We start from the raw sequence: 24461 nt of genomic DNA on the forward strand, positions 1-24461 counted from the left end.
AAAGAAATCACAACACAACGGGGAAAAAAAGGAATCTCAAAGCAGTGAGAGGACGTTAAAAGGAAATAAAAGTGGCAAGAGCGCAGACGTCACGCCTCACCGTTCTGTTTAGCAAAACAAAAGAGACAAAATTTCTGTGTTCATTTTCATTTTAGTCACACAACTGTGCACCAAGAGGGGCGGGTTGGATGTCCAAATGCGAAGTGCTCGTCTCACGCTGAGCTCCACCAACACAATGCTTGCATTTTCCTTTTTCTGTTACATTAGTTTCAGTGAGCTGTAAAAAGGGTTTGATTATCCGTGAGCCAATGTGTCCTCGGAGATTTACCCCCTCCTGATGAACAAGTTTCAATTCCAACACAGAGAGGCGGCTTTATTGTGATATCCGTTTATTTTTAAAATCACAAAGAACAAGATTTTCCAACAAGAAGCATTTAGTTTGTCAGCAGCAGTGCTACTTAGCGCCTGTAAGTCAGCACTCCGTCTGTTGAACAGCTCCTATAATTGATCTATTCTTAGTTTATAACAGCTCTTAACCCTTTCACTCCTATCTTGCTGAAGCTCTCAGTATTTATTAAGTCTACTTTGCTAGTCCATAACTCACAGTCTGTTTAAAATATCTAGAAAATTCAAAGACTACGAGTGCATTTTTCCATCTACAAGTTGTTAAGCTGTACCTAAGGACTTCTGCAGAAGGACCATTCAAACACAGACCAGACTCTCTGGTGTGTCAAATATTAGTAACATCAACCTCACTATGTTGTCAAAACCGTAATATTTTGGAAGAACTGGCAGACATTGAAAGGTGAAGCTATCTTAGAAAAAGTAGGAGGAATACTCCACTTGTTTCACATTTTTTGACAATTCTATGGCGAGGGAGGTTAAAGCTGACACGAGCGGTGAAAAATAAAGCCAGAAATGAAGCGAGAATAGGTGGTGCCTGATGGGTCTTATGAAAAAATATGAACAGTTAACCTACTGTATTTGCATTTGCTAATTGCCTCTTCTAAAATATGCATAATGCTATTTTTATTCATAGTTAACTAAACCTAATCATACCTTAATGAAATTCCTGTCCTGCATCAACCAATCCTATTTTGAGGGTGTGAGAGATGCAGCCATACTGCTGTGCTCCTGATAGCTGACGGGGGTCAAGCACAGTGACTTACATGTTTATTTCCTGTCTCTTAATTTGTTTGCTGCCTGTTTTTGAGTGCTTGAGTCTGAATCTGAACAAACTAAAGTATTCAAGTATTCACAGGGGTTGTAACGAAGGAGCAGATCAGCCAGCGTTGCAGTGTGACTCAGTGAGGCTTTTAATAGGAGCAAAGTTGCTCATATGGTGCAAAGGAATAAGATACGGCTGAGTGAACTAAGAATAGAAAAGCTGTTAGTCTAATGAAATCAGAGATGGTTTTGTTGTTTTGTTACCTTGTAAATGTAAAGCAGATCAGGACAGGTCAAATGTTAGAATGAAAGAAAGAAGAGTGTCTCTCTCTCTCTCTCTCTCTCTCTCTCTCTCTCTCTCTCTCTCTCTCTCTCTCTCTCTCTCTCTCTCTCTCTCTCTCTCTCTCTCTCTCTCTCTCTCTCCCTCTCTCTCTCTCTCTCTCGCAGTATGATGGTCCATTAGGCCCACAGAGCTCTGGCACTTACCTTCACTTTCAGTAGGTACCTTATAACTCAGCCAATGGCCAATCCTGACCATACAACCATGCAACATTAAGTGTCTATGGTTAAATATTTAGCGTTGCATTTTAAAGTGGACAAAGACTTCCTTCCCTCCCTTTTCCTGTCTCCTTCCTTTCATAACAGATCGTTAAAAAAAAAAAAAAAACGCAGACAGCAGTCTTTTTCCTGCTGCTACACAGAGTCAGTGTCTGCAGGCACACAGTACGCAGAATCAGACCACAAGTGTGACAAGTCAGTGGCACATCACACCAACGGCATAGGACAGTGCCTGGGAACGACTTCACATCCTTTCAGGCCCTGTGCGGCCCTAACTGAACTATAAAAGATGAGTAAGGCTGAGTCTGGGGTTTCTGCTTGATCGCTATCGGAACAGACACCAAATGTTGCTCCTGCAATAGTGTCATTCTGTGGAGGCACGACTCAAACTAGCCCATAAATCTGTGCTTTAGATTGTGTGAGATCGCTTTTGTCTCCTCTCTAATTGATTAATTTTCAGCTTGTTGTACATCGTTGTTTACATCCTTTCAGACAACAGAAAATGTTAACACATTTGATGTTATAGCATAGATCACATCCGGTGGAGAAGATTACATATTATTTTAATAGAAGTAAGTTTATAAGCTTTAAAAAATACCAAACATGTCTGTTTTCTGGTAACTTTTATTTCATGTACGGTAATTTACTCCTTCGTCGTCACAGTAATCCTATATTTGACGAAACTGACTGAACGAGCCATTCAAAATGTAATTTACTGTTTTGGACAGACTGTGTTTTGTTCTTAAATGCAATATCCGGAGCAGGAACTGTCATCTATTTTTTTAGATGCACTGAGATTACAATACAAGTTTTTTGTTTGTTTGTTTTGTCTTTTCAGAAGTTATAGAGCTGTTGCAGGAATTCATTACCATAAGTCAAGTATAAAAGAAAACCCTGAATGCGTTGCTCCTTTTTGAAATATGCTCGTGTGGTAAACATTGTCGATGTGTCTTCAAGATCAACATTTGACATTGAGTCAGGCTCTTTGCAGGGCAATAATTAATTGTTATCCTCTTTCTATGATACTGATGGAGACAGAGAATACTAATGGCGTCTCTGATCTGTACAGAGATTGAGAATGGATTTCTAGTCGTTTTCAATCTTCTATATAGATTATTGCCTGTATGCCGGCCTCACATGTGTCACCATGATCCTACATTTACTGATGACACAAAATCAATTCACATGAAGCTGGGAGCAACTCTCCTGGTTACATGTGTGAATTTTCACTATATATTCTTCTGTGCGCTTCTTGAAAGGATTATGGATTATTTCACTGCTGAACTTTATTGTAAAATCTAACCAAGAAGCAGCAATCCTCCGTGACGCTGCAATAGAGAGAGAAACAACTTCCACAATTCCTTAAATTCTAATATATATGTATGGAATTTATTCATTTTGCTCTGTCAGATATGCTAAGCTCCTCCTAATTCTATTCTGATTTTGATTTTATTCAAGAGGTGGGAGAAGTCAGTACCATTGGGAGAGAATGCAAACCTGATTGAATTTAGTTATGGAAGAAAGCATCATCGACCATTCATCCATCTTCAATAGCATATGCACTTTGTCTTGATCAGGGTTGTGAAGTGCAGACACCTTTCTTAGCAAGCATTGTGCACGGTTCAGAGAAAACCTGGAGGGAGATGACAGTCCATCATACTCACATGTATGGAGTGGAATCATCACATAACATTTAATTTCAGGCCATGTTAGCTGGATTGTCAAGCCAGTGCTCTGCGCTGACTTGGCAGGTTGAAACTCTGCGGGATCCACTCACTTACAGTAAGGTAACAACGCAAACCGCTAAACAATGATGGAGCACAATTATATAAATGCAAGACTTAAAGATTGGAGAGTTGGTTATTATTTATTATGTATATTCTGATTAAAAGAAATTATTTGTTTAAAAAAATGCATGAATGATATGATGGATGCTAATCTAATCCATGTTTTGGGAGAATGGTGGACAAAACAGAAGCAGCGTTAAGCTGTATTCCCCATAAAACCAGTGGGAATTTCCTTAATGGAAAGTACTGTGAAGAATTACCAGGCGGTATTAATAGGAAGTAAATTTCAGGCCTGTCTACAATGACTCTGATCTATGCAGGCATTTTGAAAATCCTTGGTGTTTTGCAGAGCTGATGTGAGTCGCTGGACAGAAAGACAAAGCGATGGGCCGGCCGGCGGGAGCCGGGCTCTCCTGGTGCTGGGCAGACGGTCCCGGGCCCAGTCACATTACTTCAGCCTGAATAGAGTTTGTCTCCCAGCTGCCGAGCCGAGTCCCGGCCCTGTCAGTCCACTCTACTGGGATCCGTCTCTGTCTGAGTCTATGCTGGGAGACATCTGTCAAAGCGTGTAACGCACTCCAGGAACCAAACTAAAAGCTGCACCGGGTGGGAGTTTGCTATCAGTGTCAATGCTTCTCCACCTTCATCAAAAAGCACCGTGCAAGAGGAGAGGAAAACAGAATACAGATTGAAATAAAAATGGAGTCATTTAGTCATTCTTTAGAGCTGGTTAAAAAAAAAAAATAAAGTCAGATAATTCCAATAAATCCCATAATCTCAACAAAAGACTTTTGAAATTGTGACTAAATGATATGATGTGACGTGTTTCAGGCTCTTAGAGGATGAGCATGTTTTATCTGATCTGATGCAGATTAACATAAATCCATCTTCACGCAACATACAATTACGACAAAGTACAGCAGCCATTGGAAAGTTTTTTTTTATACTACGTCATCAGAAAAGAAACTGATGAGCCAGAGTCAGCAGCACTGGTGACTCCAATGTGCATTATAAGGATAATGAATATTCAGCAAAGTTGATGAAAAGACCTTCCAACAAAAGGCAGCGACGGTCTTATCCTCTCAACGGCCTGAAATCTCAGCACTTTGTCAAAAAAAATTCCGCCTGATTCGCTGCAGAGTGGCCGCCGTCCCAGGAAGGCAGCATAAATGCCAATAAAACCAATCGATATTTATACGATTATAGCAGCCGCCACGGCCAGCCATGCAGGACGCTCATCTGCATTGTGTTTCTTCTCAGGAGACAAAAGGAGGAAGAGAGAGGCAGCTTTAGGTTCTGTAATAAAACGGTTTCTCGTTATTTTCTCCATCTCAAACCCTGCTGATAAACTGAAACGCGCCGCTCCGCTGGCACAGAGTGCAGCAGCAGGACGAGCACAAACACTAAAAGCACACAGAAACGAGAGGTAGGCCTTCAGGTTCTCTACGTTCTCCACATTGACTCATTAAGAAAGGGTTGATTCATGATTCCCTTCAAGGCAACATCTTTACTAGCCAAGTAAAACCCCTCTGACTTTTTATTTATCTATTTATTTATTTAACACAGTCAAGCATTAGGGTTCAAGGACGTAAGTGATAAAATGGCACCAGTAATCGAGTTATCTCTTTCTCTTATTTTTTTCTTAAGAGAAATTCCTCAAGGGTGAAGAGTTTGTGACGTTATAAAATGTGTTCAATAAAACTGCCACAGTTGGGCCTTCCTATCCATCATCGTTACTCTTCAACAGCAAAATGCCAGCAGATGAGCTCCAGCTGTTTTAGACTCTCATTGTGAATCATTAGGAAGAAATATATGATTGATTATTAATCCTGCATAATTTTTAAAGAGTTGGTAGAAGTCCACAAACGAATAAAGTACTGTATTTTCTGGAGGCAGATTTTTGTCAAGCTAAAAATCACAAAACCATTGTGAAGTCTCTAAAATATGTTAACTCAAGACTGGAAAGCTACAATTGCCTTTTTGCATGACATGAATATTTTCTTCTCCATCATTTCTTGCAACTCGAATATGTGAAACTAGACGGAGGAATAAAATGAGGCATGTCCTGAAATGACAGCACATTCTTAACTGTCGATCTCCATGTGCATCAAGCCTCAAACACTTGAAAGTAGGCAGCAGCAAGCTTTCATCTGCAAGTTAATGAAAGTTTATTGGCTATTTCTTTTGGTTTGGCCGCAGACTCGAGGTGCTGCTACCACAAGGTGATTTTGATAGATGACTTTATTGCTTGTTCGGATGTAGAGGGAGGATTTTTTTTTCTGCTAACCAGTACATTAAATCTGCGTCCTTCCAAAATAATGCCAACAAACCTCACCCACAGCAAACGGGCAGCTGACTGGTTTCATCCTGGCGAAGTAGCACATCCTCTATTTTTCTGGGTCCAAGCAAATGATCTGTCCCACAATTACGCCCCTGGGCTTTTTATAGTGCATTGTCACCTGGATTAGTGGGTTAGACTATTTTAAGACTGAGCACTTGGCCACCTTCTGGCTGCAAGACGGCCTGAGAGCGAAGGACGCTATTCCAGACAAGGTCACAGGTTGGGCACATATGACAGCTGGTGTCCGTCCTCCTCGATATGTCCTGAATGCTCAGGACCTCTCACACACACCCTCTGGGGAATTAGTTATATTGCACGAGGAACTTCCTGGTGGTGGGAGGTTACAGATGTGATTGACGAGAGTCTTAAGATGCTGTCCGTGTACTTCAGTTCTGGCTGCAGAGGGAATTCTGTTTCACAGCACTCCTCTCTCTCTCTCTCACTCCTCTCTCTCTCTCTCTCTCTCTCTCTCTCTCTCTCTCTCTCTCTCTCTCTCACTTCCATCATGCTACACCGGCTCTGTGCCCATTTTCAACATGCCTAATGTCAGCAGACTAACTCACAAACTGACAGAAGATATGCTTCCTGTATGTCAGTAAGTTCACTTTTTCTTAAATTCTTTTATATTTTGCATACAGTATTTTCACAAAATTTAGCATTTTGCTCCACCTCACAGTGTTTGTCTGTTCTACCATCAGGTCAGCCTGATAGTAAGATGAGTTTGCTGATTTTTTTGTTTTTTTTTTTAATCGAGGCCCAAATTGATTGTGTGAAAATGTCTGAGTTTGCCATTCCCTGAATACAGTATTTTAAACAATGTAAAAAAAAAAACAAAGTCTTGAAATATTCCATGAATGCACTTCAGCTTTTTTTTGTGCTAAGCTGGGTGAGTAAACTCTGTCTCCTTCTCTGGGAAAACATATGATGTTATCCATGTTAGCCATAACCATCACCTGAAAGACAAAGCCTTACCACAGGAATCATCCCAGCAACCGCCTGCATCAATCAGACCCAGCAGGAGCTGGCACAGTGAATAATACAGAGTTAGGTTAAGTAAATCTGTAAGTTATCTGCTGAGTTGCAAAGCCACAGAGTCTGCAACATCCTGTCACCTTGATTGGAGGGAATGCAAAGTCGCACAACATTTTTGGAATGACTAGAGAAATTAACTACTGATAGAACTGCGAATGAAAGACCTGTATGAACAAAAATACGAACAGTATCCGCAGGACAGCATAGCATGCCTTTCAAAACTCGCTCCGTTGTTGTTGAGCATAACGGATGATGAACTGGGTTGAAGGTGGCACAGTGGTATAGTCACCTTACAGAAGACCCCCAGGTTAACGCCCTTCAGTGTGTGTGTGTGCATGTGTGTGTGTGTGTGTGTGTGTGTGTGTGTGTGTGTGTGTGTGTGTGTGTGTGTGTGTGTGCGCGTGTGTGCGCGTGGGTGTGTATTTATGTTGGCTCTGTGGTGGACTGGCAACCTGTACAGGGTGGAGCTCGCCTCTCAGCCATGTTCATCTGGGATTCACTCCAGCTCCGCGCAATGCTAACTGGGATAAGGAGAGAGTATCGAGGACGGATAGATTGAGTAGAAAGGATCCCTCACTCATGTTATCTTTTCCTCAGTGGAGGCCAAGTGAAAATATTCCGCCTCTGCATTTTGAACGACACTGTGTTCCTCATTCAAATCGTTTACGAGAGTAAAGCTTCATATTTCAGTCTGACTTATTGTGCACCGCCATTACTGCTGCAGAGATAGCCCCTGACTTTCTAAAAAAGAAAGAAAAGAAGAGAGAGACACAGCAAAGCAAGGATCTCTTACATTTTCTGTCACAAGGAGGTTATTTAGGGTAAATTTATGGTGATGCTTTGGCGCTTAAGTTCTCCATGCTTGTCATCATATTCACTTCAGCAGGTAGAAGGCTTTGTCCCTTGAACATAAATGTCTATTTCAGGCTCTTCCTGAGACAACTGATGTGTTGTTTTCCTTTGGCGGACAGGCTTAGCATGTTAAATAAAGGCAAAAATAACAAAAACATCTCTGAGCCAGAGAATTATGTTATTTCATTCTGCAGGGTTTGAACGTTCACACTGACAATGTTTACCTAGTCTAATATTTTTTTCTGTTTTTCCAGGCTGATTAACATTTGCAATTATTACTCAACGTTAGCAAAATTATTTGATCCTTCCATCTTCAATGAAGTTTTATTCAATTCCAGTTCAGTAGTGTAGAAGACAGAAAATAAATGAATAAATAAAGCTGAATTGAACTGAATTGAATTGAATTGAAATAGATGAATGAAAAGGGAACGTCTCGGGAAGTCATTAAACTGTTGTTGAGACGAGCCTGTTTGAGTGCTGCACACTGAAGGACAGTCTATCAACTATAGTACTATACCATCTGTTGAGGGATGGTGCTACTACAGCTTCTATAAAAAGCATTCTCGTTAACCATATGAGCAGGTTTTGAAAATATGTTGTAACCATCCTACACAATATAAACTTGAATGTGTTTGATGGATTTTTGTATGATGTTGATTTTTGTAGAATACTCAACATCCAGTGCATATTTTTTTCCTTGAAGGAAAAAAAAAAATGGATGTAGAGTTTATTGTCTCTTTTCCACTTTTTGCCTTATTATAGACAGACAGCTTTAATTTGTCTCCGGGGAACGCTCCATTCTCCAGCACATCTCATGATAATAGCGTCAGACCTCCGGGTGAAGCCCAGCCTGAGCGTAAGCAGAGCTGAAATCAGACACAGGGCTTGTCACCGATGACTCAGACAGTCCCTCAAGCCCAACACAATTTGGCGCACAGGACAGCCACCGTTGCTCTACCTCAGCATATTCATGCAGCGTGTGCCGAGAATTTTAAACACACAATCAGTGAGAGCAAGTTTGGGAGTCCTGTATGTTAATTTGAAATGATATCTGAGGTCGCGGACAGTCTCGGCCATGTATGAACCACTCCATCAGCAATAAATAAGAGCCACTTGGTCGACAAGCAAGGAACCCTGATATAATCAGCGAGAGACACGGCTTGGTTAAATGAAACAGTAATAGCTGGAGCAAGTTGAAGAAGCACTATAAGTTTTTGAGCAACCTATACTGTGCTGTACGGTTGGGGTTTCTGATGAGGGGGATTCAATTGGCCGGTATAGATGAATAATTCAGCCAGGCTATGGTTGTTCTTAATGTGATTCATGTTCCGTATGCTGAGAGTTCAGTCAATTAAATTTGCATTCCAAAGAGGGTTTTTTTCCTCTGCTGTCTCCATTCCTTAATGGATGGTTTCTAAACTTGTTGACCCATTCACCGCAGTAGGTGAATGGGCTCTAATAATCCTGAGGAGTTTGTATGTCCCCTGGAAGATGCTCACGCTCCACTGTGCACATCATGAGAGATTAGGAGCGAACATAATTGTACACACTGAAGGAAAGAAAATAAAAATGTACAAATACAGGCAACTAAATACATTTTCCTTAGCTTCAATGCATTCACAAATACTGTGTGTCAGCATACGTATCGTTGTGCCTTTTTGCTGTCTCTCTTCATCAGGCTTGCAGCATTAAATACCCAGAAGCAATGAAATAAAACTAAGCCGCTCTAAAAAAGGAAATCCATGATTGCAACTGGCCTGAATTATAGTTGATGGCCACAATGCAACAATTTATACATGGTCATTATTGTCATATTATTAATACCATTTATTAAATATTAAAAATGGCTCGTGTGGCATGTACAGACTACAGATTTGATGCATAAGGGTTATGTCTGTTTTCACATTATATGGATATACAAATGTACATAGAACATTGAAAATGCTGTATCTACAGTCAGTCAACAGAATTGAGATGGAAACTATGTCTTCATTTATATCTTTTATAGAAGCCCATATGTTATGCATCTTTGTGATCCTGAACAGGGCATCTGATGAACGTTTTCCAGCTTTGCAGTGTTACAGCATCATGAAAGTGTTCAGGTCAACCCTCCAGCACTAAACATCGAAGCAACACACCTCAACAAATTATTCACAGTTTGAGTCCTTAATGGATTTCTAGATTGTATTTGATCCTCCTACACTGTGTTAAAACTTTTTTCGAGGTCACTGAGACACTTGAAGATAATTTTGAAAATGCCTAGGATGAACATGGACATGTATTTATATTCAAGAGACACACTACACCTTTTATTGCAGTTAGTTTCAGTGTGTCTAATTTAGAATAATAATGGTGATCAGCGTTCAGCCTTCTGCTGTTGTGAATTCCGCAGCACAGACACCATTACCGTTAATAAAAGCTCCCGCGCTTCAAGATATAAATGTTCTGACATTTTCACATTTTTGACAGGAGAAATGTTTTATGTTTTTATCAATTAGACTTGATTGACTGAAACCTATTTTGCTGGCATTTTGAAATGCAAAGGTGTAAAGTTAGAGAGGTTAAATTATATATATATGAGCAGCAACCTAATTATCTCAAACTAATGACTTGTTGTTTATTTCTGATCACTTTGCTGCTCACGTTCTGCTGCTGGTTTGAGAGCTGAGGCAAACCGGCAGAGGAATAATGTGTTAATTTTACAAATCTGGGAGTCTATTCAAACTCCAGCCTGAGCAGCAAATGGGAGAAGCGTTCTGTTTATCTGTGACCTTTAAACCAGGCGCCAAGAGCACAGCTTGTTTTACTTTGAACGGTAGAAACAGTCTCAGGAAGCACTATAGCGCCATCTACTGGCAGCAGAATGTGTGAGGCGTTCCAACCAATTAGTTTTAAGCTTTTAAGAGTCATTTGTTCAGTTCTTTAATTTTCTAAGCTTAGATTGGAAACAGTGCATCCGACCACATTTAATTGCCTTTAATATCTCACTGAAGGTGCTTTTTAATATTATGTGACAAACAAAACTGATTATCTAATTGACTTTGTGCAACAATAATGAACCTCTTAATATTATAATATTTTATTTTAAGCCATGTGACTTGCACACTGAACCATAGGATGCTTTTTTATTTGTGGCATTTGAAACATTTGTACAAATATTGATGTACTGTATGTATTCATCTTTGTGTAAAGTGAAAAAAATATTGAATTTAAACGTCGTTGAAAATTCTTCTTAATTGTATTTTAGTAAAGTTAATAGTTCATAAACAGTTTAATGTCATTTCCTGACAAAGGGTTTAGTTTGCTCCTGTTTTTTTTCATCTATTCATACGTTCTTCTCATCATTGCAAACAAAAAGTTTCCCCTTGACGGTCCGACCATGGCGCTTGAAAGTTGGTGCAAGATAGATGCGGCGACTTGCCTCCGCTCGACAGAGCACTTTGTCTCTCAGCTGAGGGGTTTATTTCCATTTTCTTTCCATCAGAGTTTATTGCCCTTTTGGAAACTCCAGACTTATCCTCATACTTTCTCCCCTCGGGCTCTTTCATCACTTTTGGAAGTCTTTGCTGTCCCTGGGGCAAGAAGGACAGTGACTGTGTATTTGTGACATTACTTTCCCCAGAAACTCCGTGTGGCTTTATGGGACAAGAAACTCTTGACAGTTTCACAGCGTGTTGTTTTCTAATGAAAAAAACTTGCAGATTTTAAAGTTAGGGTTTTTTTTTATGATGATCTTTCATCTACCTACCAAGATTAATGACTCGTGTCTCAAATCACCTCAGTGGGCCTGGCAGCTGTTTGAGTGGAAAAAACACATAGAGGGTATATCTGATTTGATGAATAAATAAAAGCTGAGACAATTCATCATTTAGAGGAAGTTTCACACAGAAAAGTAGTAAGAACATATGCTCACTTGAAAATACCTTTGCCACTTATTTAGTTTAAATACGTTAGCTGTATCTTTATGTGTGTTCAAAACAGATGATACAAACGCTTTCTGAGGTGAAGTGAAACTGTGATTATTAAAATATGTTGTCTTCATGTTAAAACAGAAAATGAAGCAGCACAGCTAATAGGAGTTCGTCATATTGCTCAACTCTTTTGTTTCCTTTTCAGCATTTAAGCTTAGATATCATTTATCTGAACATTGTCAGGGGCCTTATGTATTATTTCTGTTGTTATTTTTTTGTACTGAATTATAAAGATGACTATTGCTCTAATTTTTGATTTAATGCAGCAAATACTCAAATTATTCTAAAAAGTTTTTGTTTGTCAATAAGCATAATAAGTCTGTTCATTTCAGCAGTCTGTGTCTGAATATAGTCTGTGTTAGGCATTACTGACCCAAAGGTCCAACCGCAGTTCAAGCAGCAGCAGATCAGTGAAGCTCACATCAAAGGGGAACAAAGGACATCTATGCAGTGATAATCCGCTTCACACCAGCTGGAACTGTACTAATTTTCCTCAAATGTAAAGACAGACTAGGCTGTCTGTATTGGCACACTGGGCTTAATTAACTTGGAGTGGAGTGTTTACTGCGAGACAACTGGCTCCATTCTGCTTTTGATGAATGATTGATGCCCCTCAGGGGTGAAGAAGCAGACGAGTGCAGGCACAGGAAGGGGTTTATCGCTCCCCTGACTGGGAGGAAAAAAAAAATGATAAAACAAACATACTGAAACACACTTTTCGGAGACTGATGGGATTTAGTCCATTCAGAGTCTCAATACAAATACCTGCAAAGAGAGAAGTCAGACGTCATTCGGTGATGACAGTTACTCTCAGTAGAGCTGGTTGGATAAGTCTTTATCACCGTTGTTGTTAAATAATCCCTAATCAAGGCTGACTTTCTCTTGAAGGCATGATTTTGTAGTGGATTGCCAGTTGTAAACCCTGGAGAACTATTCAAAAGCATTAAACCTGTCTGTGCTCTGCTGCAGAGGTGCTAAGCAGGTTTTGCAAGAACAGACTTTTGTTTTAGTAAAGCTTACAAATCCTTCTGGGCTAACACAAAGCTTTTCCACAATATATGTGGGTAACTCGACCAGGTTCTGGTTTAAATAGTTTGAAACTTACACTATTTTCCTTTCATTTTTCATTTTTAGCGAATTTAAATGTCTGCTTCTTACTTGGAGCTATGAGAATACTTGTTACTGAAATCAACCAAATCATTTGATTGAATCATTTTCTCTGGTGGTGCTTAAGGTCAAGATTTGACCTCAAGTGAGAATGACACAAGTTCGGTCCTCAGCAGTGTCAGGATTGGCATCTGACGTAAAAGCTTGTCAAGTCTGCAGGGCCAGTTGAAACAGCTTGCTGTGATGAAAGCTGTAAGAAATGGAGCATCGAAATGGGTCACGTACGATATATATATATATATCCTATAAATGAAAATCAGTCAAATGGTAAGTGAGCTTTAAATATGTAGCATGTTTTCATAAATCTGGCAGCCCAAGAGTCCTTTACAGTCAGCTCAGATGCCCATCCTTTACTGGGTGCAGTTTTGAAGATTGTCTTGCCCAAGGACACTTTGGCACATGGACAAGTGAAGATGAAACTTCTAACCTTTCAACATGAAGACTACGAGCACAACACCACTGAGGCCCAAGGGGCCAAACTGATGTTGAACATAGATATTGTCATTTTTCTGACTTTTCTGACTTTCAAAGTGAAACAGTGGTTAAATACGTGTACTTGTTACAACAAGCATTGGTACAAAGGACATATCTCTCAAACAGGAATTCTTAAAGGCATGTTAACTTGTGACACAGAGGTCAAATGCATTGCTCTACTGTGAAATGCAACATGAGGTAAGGCAGTGCAGGGGTGCCCAATCCTGTTCCTGGAGAGCCCCTGTCATGTTGGAGTTCTCTCTCTGCTTCAACCTGAATGCAACGACAGGCTCGTCACTGTTAGGTGCTTGGCGATGACAGAATCATTAGATTCAGTGACTGACTGATTCCTGACTTAGTGTCACCATTTTAAAGGGTAAATATATCAATTCGGATATATTTAACATCAGACTAGCAGTTTACCAATCTTGCCTGCAGATCTGTATCCCAGCCAGTCTGTATCCGGACACTGAACTATGTCATCAGTCTCTCAAAATACCCTGGAGCGCACTTTCAGTCGGTGAATGTGAATCATCCAAGTAAATAAAATTCTGTCTTTGCTTCTCATTCAATAAAATACATACTAAGAAATTCATAAGATCTTGAAACCAGCTTTCAAAAAAATATTTGATATGTTTTTGGCCGATTTGCATGATCGTGAACTGAGAGTTGAAGTTGTAACAGGGCCTTATCTTGCATAAAGGGCAGCACAAAACACCCAGAGCCAGAAAGAGGCGGTGCTAGTCTGGACTCGCCCTGTAGGCATTTACTGGCAAGTGAAGGAAGTGACTCATCCTGCCAAGAAAGTGAACATGAAGAGAATATTATGTTCTTGATAACACACACAAAAACCACAGAACTTTCCAGGATTGTTTCAACTGGCTGTTCCAATCCATCTAACTCAGTAAAATAAATAAGGATCATGAGATAGAAAGCTGAGAGTATCTGATTACAAGAGCATGTGAGCCCTCAGTGAGGGCAGAGCAAAAAAAACTTCATGAAAAGCTGGTCTGAAAGATAGAAAAGAAAAGGAATGTCAAAGGAGCTTCTTCTAGTGACCATGTTATACAAAAAATGTCAGTGAGTCCAAAGAATGTTAGGATTGAGTTTGTGGCTCATAAAAAATCCACTGCAATTTTTTTACTTTTTTAAAAGAATGAATTGTTCATCAAAAATATCAAGAATCTCCAGCACACTGTTTGTCTCCGTAAACACACTCACTGATTTACTGGGTACCTATTAATAGGTTGCTGTGGCCCACACAGCAGTGGACAGCAAAGGCCAGTGTGTAATCAGGTCATGTGGTCAAAGTCAGTAAATATGACATCTACTGGTGGCAATGCTTCATCTCCAAACATTTATCCTCTTTCTGCCAGCGTCTTTGAAGGAAAACAAAAGGAAAAAGAACTATCATTGCCCAGTGGCGAGCTCGGGACTCCTGGATATGGTGAGAAGGGTAATTAAGAAGAGGGTAAAAAGATCATCAATAACTATTTCCAAAACATTTTGTCACACCAGTAGTCTTACTTTATTTGGGTATAAGTTCTCATATTGATAGAAATTTGTTTCCTTTGAAAGAAAAAAGAAAATTTAAACTAATCCAGAATACTGATGAGCAAATTTTGGCAAGCTAGTTAGTAGTAACTAACATATGAGGGAACAAAAGCAGCAGGTTCTGTAAGCCAGCTCCAACTCTAAATTTTATCTTAAAATGGGGACATGCTCGCTCAAATTTCTGAAAAAAACATATCTATGTTTAATGAGATCCCATAACAGAATTTCCTGATCATTAAAGTTAAGCTAGTCCAATGCATTTTATTTAAAAGGGGAAATCTATCTGCTTACCAGTTCTAATCATCATCTGACTGGCATTAATTCATGAGGATAATCTATGCCAGAATTCTAAAATATCTGTCTCATTTGGTGATAAAATAATGATATTAATCTGGCATAATCTATCTTAATGAAGAAAAACTGTGATTATCTTTATCAAAGAATGTTCTGGTTCTGTAGCTCTGAGAAGTTTGAATAGCTGTCTCAGAAAAGCCAATCAGGTTATTATTATTATTATTATTATTATTATTATTATTATTATTATTATTATTATTAACATTTCAACAAACTAAAATAATATTTTTTTGTTTTCTTTCTTTTTCTTTTTTTTTTTTGGGGGGGGGGTTATTTTATATATCCTTGTCACAGGGTGGAACAGCAGAAAGTGCTCTTGCCTCACTGAGAGAAGGCCTGAGTTCAAATACTTTTTTATGTGGAGTTTGCATGTTGTGGGTCTCCTCCAGCAACTCTGCCTTCCTCCCACAGGCTATATACATAATTGGTGACCCTTAATTGACCATAGGTGTGAATATGAGTGTGTGGTTTGTGTCTTTGTTTGCTCTGTGATAGACTGGTACCTGTCCAAAGTGTACCCTGCCTTTGTCCACAGGATTCAGTCCAGCGCCCCCAACCCTGCGCAGGATAAAATGTTTTAGAAGATGATGGATGGATGGATTTTAAAAATTCCAATAACAATGTTATCATTTGTGCATCCCATTCTGTTTAATAATCTCACAGATCTCATTTGTTTCGTATTCATTCTTATCTGGCTGAACAACAGCTTTACACTTTGATGTATGACGTATTGTATGTATGCATTTGATCATATCCCAACAAATATTTTTAGCAATTCTATTTACTGGTTATACTTGTGAATAGGCTGCTTGGCATGAAAAGCCCTATCTCAGTAAAGATTGATTGATTGATAGATTGATTGCACAGGCAATAACGCCATAATTTTTAAATCACATACTTCATAGCATCATTTCTTCAAATCTAGATGATTATACATCATAAGATGAATAGACTGGAGAGTGAAAAAAGGATGGCAACATAAAGAAAGAGTAAGCAGTTTGGCTGCTATTTCACTGATCGTTAAAGACAACAGTGTGGCTGGTGCTTCCCAGGTGCTGTAATGACCTGGTTTACCCAGACTGTCTGACACCTGAGTGTGTTTCTTTGTGTCTGTGCCAGAGAGTTTCTTTGTGTCTGTGGTCAGCACTGCCAGTTTTGTCCCGGAATGCTCCTGAAGCTGCAGCAGACTGGGCTCGTGTCCTCATTCGGGGTTGCGAAATGTTTTGGTGCCTTTTACTGCGCGTGACGTCCGCAGGGTGGGATGATGATGTCACCGCACGTCCGCAGTATATAAGCAGGCATCCACGTGACGTAGTCGAACAGTCAGCATTCTGTCGCTCACGTAGCCGGTAGCTTCCTTGTCCGAGCCGTCGTTGTTCTGCCTTTTTCTATTTAGAAAAAAAAACCGACATTATCAAAACCCAAGAGGTTAAAACACGACGTTTTGAGCGTTTTTCTTCTTCCATTGTATTTATTTCTGTCTTTTGGGAGACAACACAACAGTAGCGCTGACGTTCCTTTTGTAAAGGTAAGGCATATCGGTGTTTTTCCTTGTTAGCTAACCGACCGGTTTGGTAGGAAGTTCACAAAGCGGAAAAATGCCAGTCTTGATTTTCTCATTTGGCATCGACTTCGGCTTTGAGACCATGTCCTTAGCTTTCATCATAATAGGACAAAGAAATCAGAACGGACACTTAAACTGTCGTTTACCGCTTATTAGCGGTTAGCTTACCGGCGGCCTGCTACATAACCCCCCTCCAAGATGTCGCGATGTGGACATCCGGTGTTTGAACAAAGACCTCATAAAAAACAGCTGATGTTTTTCTTCTTGGGTCCAAAGAAAGATATTTCGGAATCTCACTTAATCTCTATGTGATTGGAATATAAAATGTTAAGTTACATAATATGATGGCTTGTAAAGTTGTTTATTTTGGGGTTTTTTTTTTTTATTCTTTATGTTTGCATTTAAATCTCAACATTGTGATATAATTGTAGAAATAACTGTACATTGATACACAGGCGTTGAGCATTTTATGAAGTGAGTCGTAAATCAGGTGAGGATTTTGCTAGAACTACCCTTAAGTAGGTCAGGAAAACTCGGACTAACCTGGCCTGTATGTGGGGGAAAAAAAATCTCAGTATTTCCTGTACTCATCCGTAAATTTGGCCGATCTCGGTACATATTGTAACCCCTGGATATGGATAATGTGGCGTTTGAGTATTCCTTCTAACTTCAGATCGACGATATTTGACACTCAAAGTACAGAAAATTCTCCAGGGTTGCGAAACAGGCCTCGACAGGCTCAGTGCGCTAGCTTCACCATGCTAACACGTTTCCAGTTCACTTGTTAGGGCACGTGCTGGCTTTTCATGTGCTCCACAATTTGATTAAAATCGACTAAATTGCAACAAAAATGCAACCTGTTAAGCTAGACTTTGTCGCCTCACTGCAAACTGTTGGATTGTCTTGAAATGAGTGGATTTGATTGCATTTCTCCAGACTGTTAATGCCTTGCTGCTGTCTTTGCTTTGCAGGTCGCTCTTTCCTGCCCTACTTCCCGGAACACTTTATTCTTTACAGATATTCTCTGTCAAGCCGCCAAAGTGGAGAGTGTCGTTGCACCAGGGGGTCCTTCTCGTTTCAGGTATTCAACAATTCCACTGCTAACTATTTTTCCCTCCCCTTTTTATTTAACAAATAAGGATGATAGCAGACTAAAACCCCCAGGTTGGCATTAATGTTAAGTTTAAATAATTTTCTTTTTTTTGCATAACAGTGTAGCGGGAGGAGGTGGGGGTGCACCTCAGCACTATCCCAAGACTCTCAGTAACAGGTGATTTTTTTTTTCTCTTAATTCTTTCATATGGCATTTGCTTTTAATATTGCACCACATATGTGCACTTATTTCCCTAACTTGATTTTAAAATATGTATAATAGCACAAGAGTTGGAAATGGTACAATGCTGAAATTGATTGGAAAATTATGAGAAAATTTAAGATTCTGTATTTTTGATGGTCCACAAATGTTTGTAACCTGATCTGACTTAATAGCAAATTGTACTAGATTCTGAACTAGATTCAATGTACTCGATTGCAAAAATAAAAAGTGAATTTCACATAGTTGGTGTAATTTCTGTCTGTGCTTTGTAGAGTGATGGGTTCCTATGCTAAACATGACATTTTCTCAACGGAACATTCCTTCAATGTATTTAGTCTAAAGTTTCATGGCCTGCTGCCTCACTAGCAGTGGCTCTATTGATTCGTTTTGCCAATGTCAATATTTGGATCAAATAGTTGTTCTCATGACTTTCATTATGATTCACCCAAACATGTGACAAGCTTTTCAGCTTTTGCGAAAGGACACATTTGCTATTTTCAGGCTGAAATTAGTGGACACCTCGCTGGTCAATGCATAAATCTACACAATAGTGAGCGTAGTGCAAGCTAAGAACGTGAACGTCGACCAGAATGATTTAATGTTGGTGATTCACAGACTTTTAAATTATATTGCCCTATTGTAAAAAAAACTCTTGTGTCCATTACAGCGAGTTCCTGGGGAAAACCTCAGGTACTGGCGTTCAGAGATGGGTCCCTTCTCGAAGCACTAGACGAGAGGCCAGCTCCTCTGCCGAGAAAGGACAAAATGATGCAATCTTCAGGAAAGTGAGAGGGTGTGTATTCCTCTGATGATGCATATATACGTGATCCCTACGCATTAAGTGGAAAATAATCAATTTGACATTGAACCGTTGATCACGGTGTGGTATTTTTCCTTTGTTTTTCTCTTAATTAGCATACTTAATAAGCTGACTCCTGAGAAGTTCGACAAACTATGCTTGGAGCTCCTCAATGTGGGTGTAGATTCAAAGCTCGTCTTGAAAGGAATCATCTTGTTGGTAAGTGCTGCCATCATCTGTCTCACTGCATTATTGATGTAATGTCATGAAACTGGTAACTTAAAACTCGCTTCTATTTCAGATTGTTGACAAGGCCCTTGAAGAGCCCAAGTATAGCCAGTTGTACGCTCAGTTATGTCTACGCTTGGCAGAGGATGCACCGAACTTTGAAGGCCCATCAGAAAACGAAACATCACAAAAGCAGAATACTGTAAGAGGCTTTAACAAGATGTGCACTTAATTACATCTGAGTATTTCCTGATGAGGTTATTTACGGTTAACACTTTTTTTTTTTTGTGCAGACCTTCAGAAGGCTTCTGATTTCTAAGCTTCAAGATGAGTTTGAGAACCGCGCCAGGAATGTTGAGAGTGAGTAGATTTCCATAAACATCTGGGATCAGTGCTGGAATCGAACTGGTTCTTGTTTTAAACGGCTTTCCCTCCTCTCTGCCTGTAGTCTTTGACAAACAGGAAGGCACCCTCACCCCTGAGGAGGAGGAGCAGCGTGGCATTGCTAAGCACAAAATGCTGGGCAACATCAAATTCATCGGTGAACTTGGCAAACTCAACCTCATCCATGAATCTATCCTTCATAAGTGCATCAAAACAGTGAGTTCCTCTTCAGTAGCTTCACAGTATATGTTTCTCCTTTCTGTTAAATGATAGTCAAGAATCACAAATATTAGTGGAAAGTTGCTTTATGAATTATTTTATTTTTGTTTTTTAGCTTTTGGAGAAGAAGAAGAAAGTCCAACTCAAAGATATGGGTGAAGACCTGGAATGCCTCTGTCAGATAATGAAAACGGTGGGACCTAAAATTGATCATCAAAAGGCTAGGGTGAGTACGGGGAATCAGATCAGACGGTAGTGGTTTTCTATCTTTCTTTCTGCATTATTAATGAACAAGCAACTCCTCCTTTCAGTCTTTAATAGACCAGTACTTTGGACGCATGCGATCCTTAACGAACAACAAGGAGCTGCCTGCAAGGATCCGTTTCCTGCTGCAGAACACAGTGGAGCTGCGGGAGAACAACTGGGTTCCCCGTAAAGCTTATGTTGACAACGGACCAAAGACAATCAACCAAGTTCGTCAAGATGCAGTAAAGGTCAGTTTATGCTTCTTTTTTTCTTTCTCAAAGACCAAAATAAAGAATATTAAATTATTAAACTGCTGTTATTAATGTAATAGATTATAATCCTCTGTGTTGGTGATTGTTTTAGTGTTTTTGTTTAGTTATTACTGATTTCCAATTTTACCCGTCAGGATTTGGGTGTTTTCATTCCTTCTTCAACCGATGCGATGAGGAATGACTTCTTCATGGACAACTCCTCCTTCCTGCCAACAAGGATCAAGTTTGACAGGGAAACTCTTGGCGGGCTGGCTGACATGTTTGGACAAATGCCTGGTAGATTGACTTCTTTTACAATTCAAAAACCCTTGTTGAGATTCCAGAGCCATGCTGTAATGTCTTGTTTTGTTTTGTTTTTTTAACAGGAAGTGGTATTGGTACAGGACCCGGGGTTATTCAGGATCACTACTCACCCACTATGGGTCGTCACCGTGCAAATCCACTCTATAATGGTCACATTGGAAACAGCAATGGTTCACATCAAGCTCACTTTGAGGCAGCAAGCAAACCTTACATGAAGCAAAATCAGGTATGTGCACCAGTTTAAGTTAGTTGTAGGGTTTGCGTTGCACCCTTTTTGAACGACTGTTTGTTCACCTTTAAAGGGGCAGAGTTCACCGGTTTTCAGCCATAAACAAGCTCACTTGGCACAGATGCAGTCCAAGGATATGGCCCCACGGTTCGGCAAGAAAGGAAAAGTCAACGCTGATGAGGTACAACTGTGAATTAAATGGATGATTGTGAAGCCTTATTTTTGGTGTTTTCATCCCAGCAGAACAACTCATGACTTTTTGTCATTTTAGATAAGTCTGAGACCAGCGCAGTCCTTCATCATGAATAAAAACCAAGTGCCAAAGTTGCAGCCACAGATGACGATGATTCCCCGGGCGGGTTCTCCAATAGGACAGGTACCGTTGTTGTATTTAAAGCAAATTATCTGAGCTGTTCTGAGCAATGCCGAGTCCAGGAGACGTATTCACTTGTTCTTCTTTGACTCCATAGCTTGGCCTCAAAACCAATCCTCCTCCAATTCAGGAGAAACCGGCCAAGTCCAATAAGAAGGCTCCCCCTACCAAAGAGGAGCTGCAGAAAATGACGGTTAGTCTCAAGCTTAAGTTCTTCACACAAGTTTAAAGCACAATAATCAACTCTAATGGTCCCTTGTGGTTTCGCAGGAGACGCTGGTGGCCGACTACCTGAATTGCAAAAACATCGACGAGGCAGTCAATGCCGTGAAGGAGATGAAGGCTCCAAAGCACTTTCTGTCCGAGATGCTGAATAAGATCGTGGTGTGTTCCCTTCAACGTTCAGATGAGGATAAGGAGCTTGCGAGCACCCTGATCCACACACTCTGCACCGAAGGCCTCGTCACTGGTGACAACCTAATGCAGGCGAGTGTTTTACAGGGATGTTTTAGTTTGTGCTCCTGAATATAAATTCTCCGTTCTGTTCTTTAACGTTGACGTCTCGTGTTACTCCTCCAGGCCTTTCTGGGTGTTCTGGACCAGTGTCCCAAGATCGAGGAGGAAATCCCGCTAGTGAAGTCGTTCTTGGCGCAGTTTGCTGCACGAGCGATCATTGCTGACCTGATCACCATCGCTGACTGGGCCCACCAGCTGGAGAACGGCGCACATTTCCCACTGTTCCTGCTCTGCCTGCAGCAGATGGTCAAACTGAAGGACCGCGACTGGCTGACCGAGCTGTTCCAGCAGAGCAAGATCAACATGCAGAAGATGCTGCCTGGTATGTGTGAGCCCACTCGGCATCACTTCGGCCCGAATGTCGATTTAAAGCTGGTACTTTTGTTACTGATGTGCGTTTTTCCGTCTCCTACAGAAATTGACCAGAACAAGGACCGGATGCTGGAGATTCTGGAGGGGAAGGGCCTGGGCTTCTTGTTTCCTCTGATGAAACTGGAGAAGGAGCTGCTGAAGCAGATCAAGGTGGATCCCTCTCCACAGTCCATCTACAAATGGATCAAGGACAACATTTCCCCCAAACTCCACACGGACAAAGGCTTCGTCAACATCCTCACCACCAGGTGCAGCAGCAGAACTAAACTTTCAGATTTAGCTGTTTTCTTTCATGGTTTATTAACCGTTGTGTTCCCTCCCAGCTTCTTTCAGTACATCGCTTATGAGATCAACCCTGATGACGATGAAGAGCAGCTTGCAGCCCCCAGCAAAGAGCAGCTGGACGAAGAGAAGCAGCTGCTGCTGTCTTTCAAGCCAGTCATGCAGAAGTTCCTCCACGACCACATTGACCTGCAGGTCAGCGCGTTGTACGCCCTGCAGGTGCACTGCAACGCCAAGGCTTTCCCCAAAGGTGTGTGCTCAAGTCTAGATCCGTTTATGGGTTTTTAATCTACAGATGGGTGAAGTTTTAAGTTTTTTTTTTTTTTTTTTTCCTTCTAGGCATGTTGCTGCGATACTTTGTGAATCTCTATGACATGGAAATAATTGAAGAAGAAGCCTTCCTCTCCTGGAAAGAAGATATCACCCAGGAGTATCCAGGCAAAGGAAAAGCATTATTTCAGGTAATTTACCTTCATAAATTTGTTGAATCTACAAGCTGTATGTTTTCCTGCGCATGTTTTCCTGCGCATGATCAGAAGTAACACTGACGGTTGTGTTGTGCAGGTGAATCAGTGGCTGACCTGGCTGGAAACTGCTGAGGAAGAGGAGTCTGAGGATGAAGATTACTGAGGAACAGGCAAAGCCATGTGTTTTCAGGATGCAATGGGTGTTTTTGATTTTTAATCTGTAATTATTTTTTCTTCCCCCTTCATTCTGTCTTTTCTCCCCCCTCTATTTGTAACCACTGTTACAATTCATTCCACTATGAAATGTTTCTCCCGGTTAGGCTAAAAGTACCACCACCCTCGTGTATTTGTGCTTTTTCTAATTTTTCTATTCGATATGATGTCCGACAGCAGATGTTTCCTACATTTCAGTCATCATGGGTTATGATTTTTAACAATGAGGCAGTATTTTGCAGGGAAATGCACTAGAACTTGACCCACTTTCACCTTTTCCATCTGGTCTGAGTCACCAAGTGCTGCCATAACTATTAAAACTGTTTACAAAAAGAGAAAAGCCTCCAGCAATTGCCGTGAGACTTTTCATTGTTTTATCAGCATTTGTTAATCAGTTTTTAGATGCACTTTGCTCAACATCATGAGTCGTTGCAATAGTAAAATATGCTTTCCTTGATTTGTTGAAACAATCTTGAGTTGCAGTTGTCGGCTGCCACGATTACGATGGGTTTCTTGTGCTTGAAATATCTTAATCTATGATCGTGTTAACAGTAGTGACCTATGTTACTTGCACAGTATGATTTCAGTTACCCTCATTAAGTTTGAATCGAGTGCTTTTTTTTTTTTTTCTTTAATGGTGTATGAAACGTTTGTGCTGTTAGGGATGAATCTGTGTGGCCTTTTTATAATTTATCAGTTCATATGGATATACCTCTAAAGTATCTGGGACTATACTTGAATGTCTCAGTTCTGATGTTGAGACAGCCAAAGCTTAGTTTCCTTTGCTACGGTTGTTCACTTGTGGAAAATTTTATGTCCGTTTGCCATATTTGTCACAGTCTTGAGTGGTCTTTTTATCTTCATAAAATTACCAAGAATGTACTATAGGTGTACACTTGTGCCCTGTTTTGGGTTCTGACTGTAACGTTCTGTGTACAACTACAGATCAACCTTGAATAAAGTTTAACCATTTAATGTCCTGAATGTTTTACTTGTTGTGGTGGTGGTGGTGGAGGAGGAGGTCTGATTTCATTTAAATAGTGTAAAGCACAATGTGACCATCTCATGGCACTTCAACAGTCAGAAACAACAATCGAACATGGAGAGGAAAACTGCAGGTGGAGCCTTCAGCTGCTGTTGAGGTATTTTACATGGGATTCAGTAAACGAGCTTGAATTTGACAAAATGTTGTTGGGCACTGAGCTGAAGTAGTTACCAGTATGGTTGGCTGAGGATTATGCCTGACTTAGGTTGGTGAATGTTAGACTGCCAAAAGGTGAAGATTGTTGACTACATGTGACTTTTAAGGAGGGTTATCGGTCTTTTTGATCAAAGCAGGTAGAAAAACGGTGAGGTTGCACATTTCCTTGTTTGCTGCATCAGTCTTTCATACCAGTTTGTGTTACAGTGTTTAAATATTGT

General features: G+C 40.3%; 1 protein-coding gene across 1 annotated transcript; it reads left to right on the top strand.

Moving 5' to 3' along the window:
- Positions 1–16422: 16422 nt before the first annotated feature.
- eif4g2a (eukaryotic translation initiation factor 4, gamma 2a) lies at positions 16423–23482 on the top strand. Its single transcript, XM_030095219.1, has 22 exons — positions 16423–16467; positions 16654–16785; positions 17793–17902; positions 18035–18091; positions 18804–18929; positions 19052–19154; positions 19237–19365; positions 19457–19523; positions 19612–19763; positions 19882–19992; positions 20078–20260; positions 20419–20560; positions 20650–20813; positions 20890–20997; positions 21088–21192; positions 21287–21382; positions 21460–21675; positions 21769–22027; positions 22121–22325; positions 22401–22609; positions 22699–22820; positions 22924–23482. Exons 1-22 carry the CDS (start codon positions 16423–16425, stop codon positions 22987–22989), a joined length of 2907 nt encoding a protein of 968 aa, XP_029951079.1. The 3' UTR covers positions 22990–23482.
- Positions 23483–24461: the final 979 nt, after the last annotated feature.

Source organism: Salarias fasciatus, chromosome 1 (genome assembly GCF_902148845.1).
Source record: "Salarias fasciatus chromosome 1, fSalaFa1.1, whole genome shotgun sequence".
Taxonomy (NCBI): Eukaryota; Metazoa; Chordata; class Actinopteri; order Blenniiformes; family Blenniidae; genus Salarias; species Salarias fasciatus.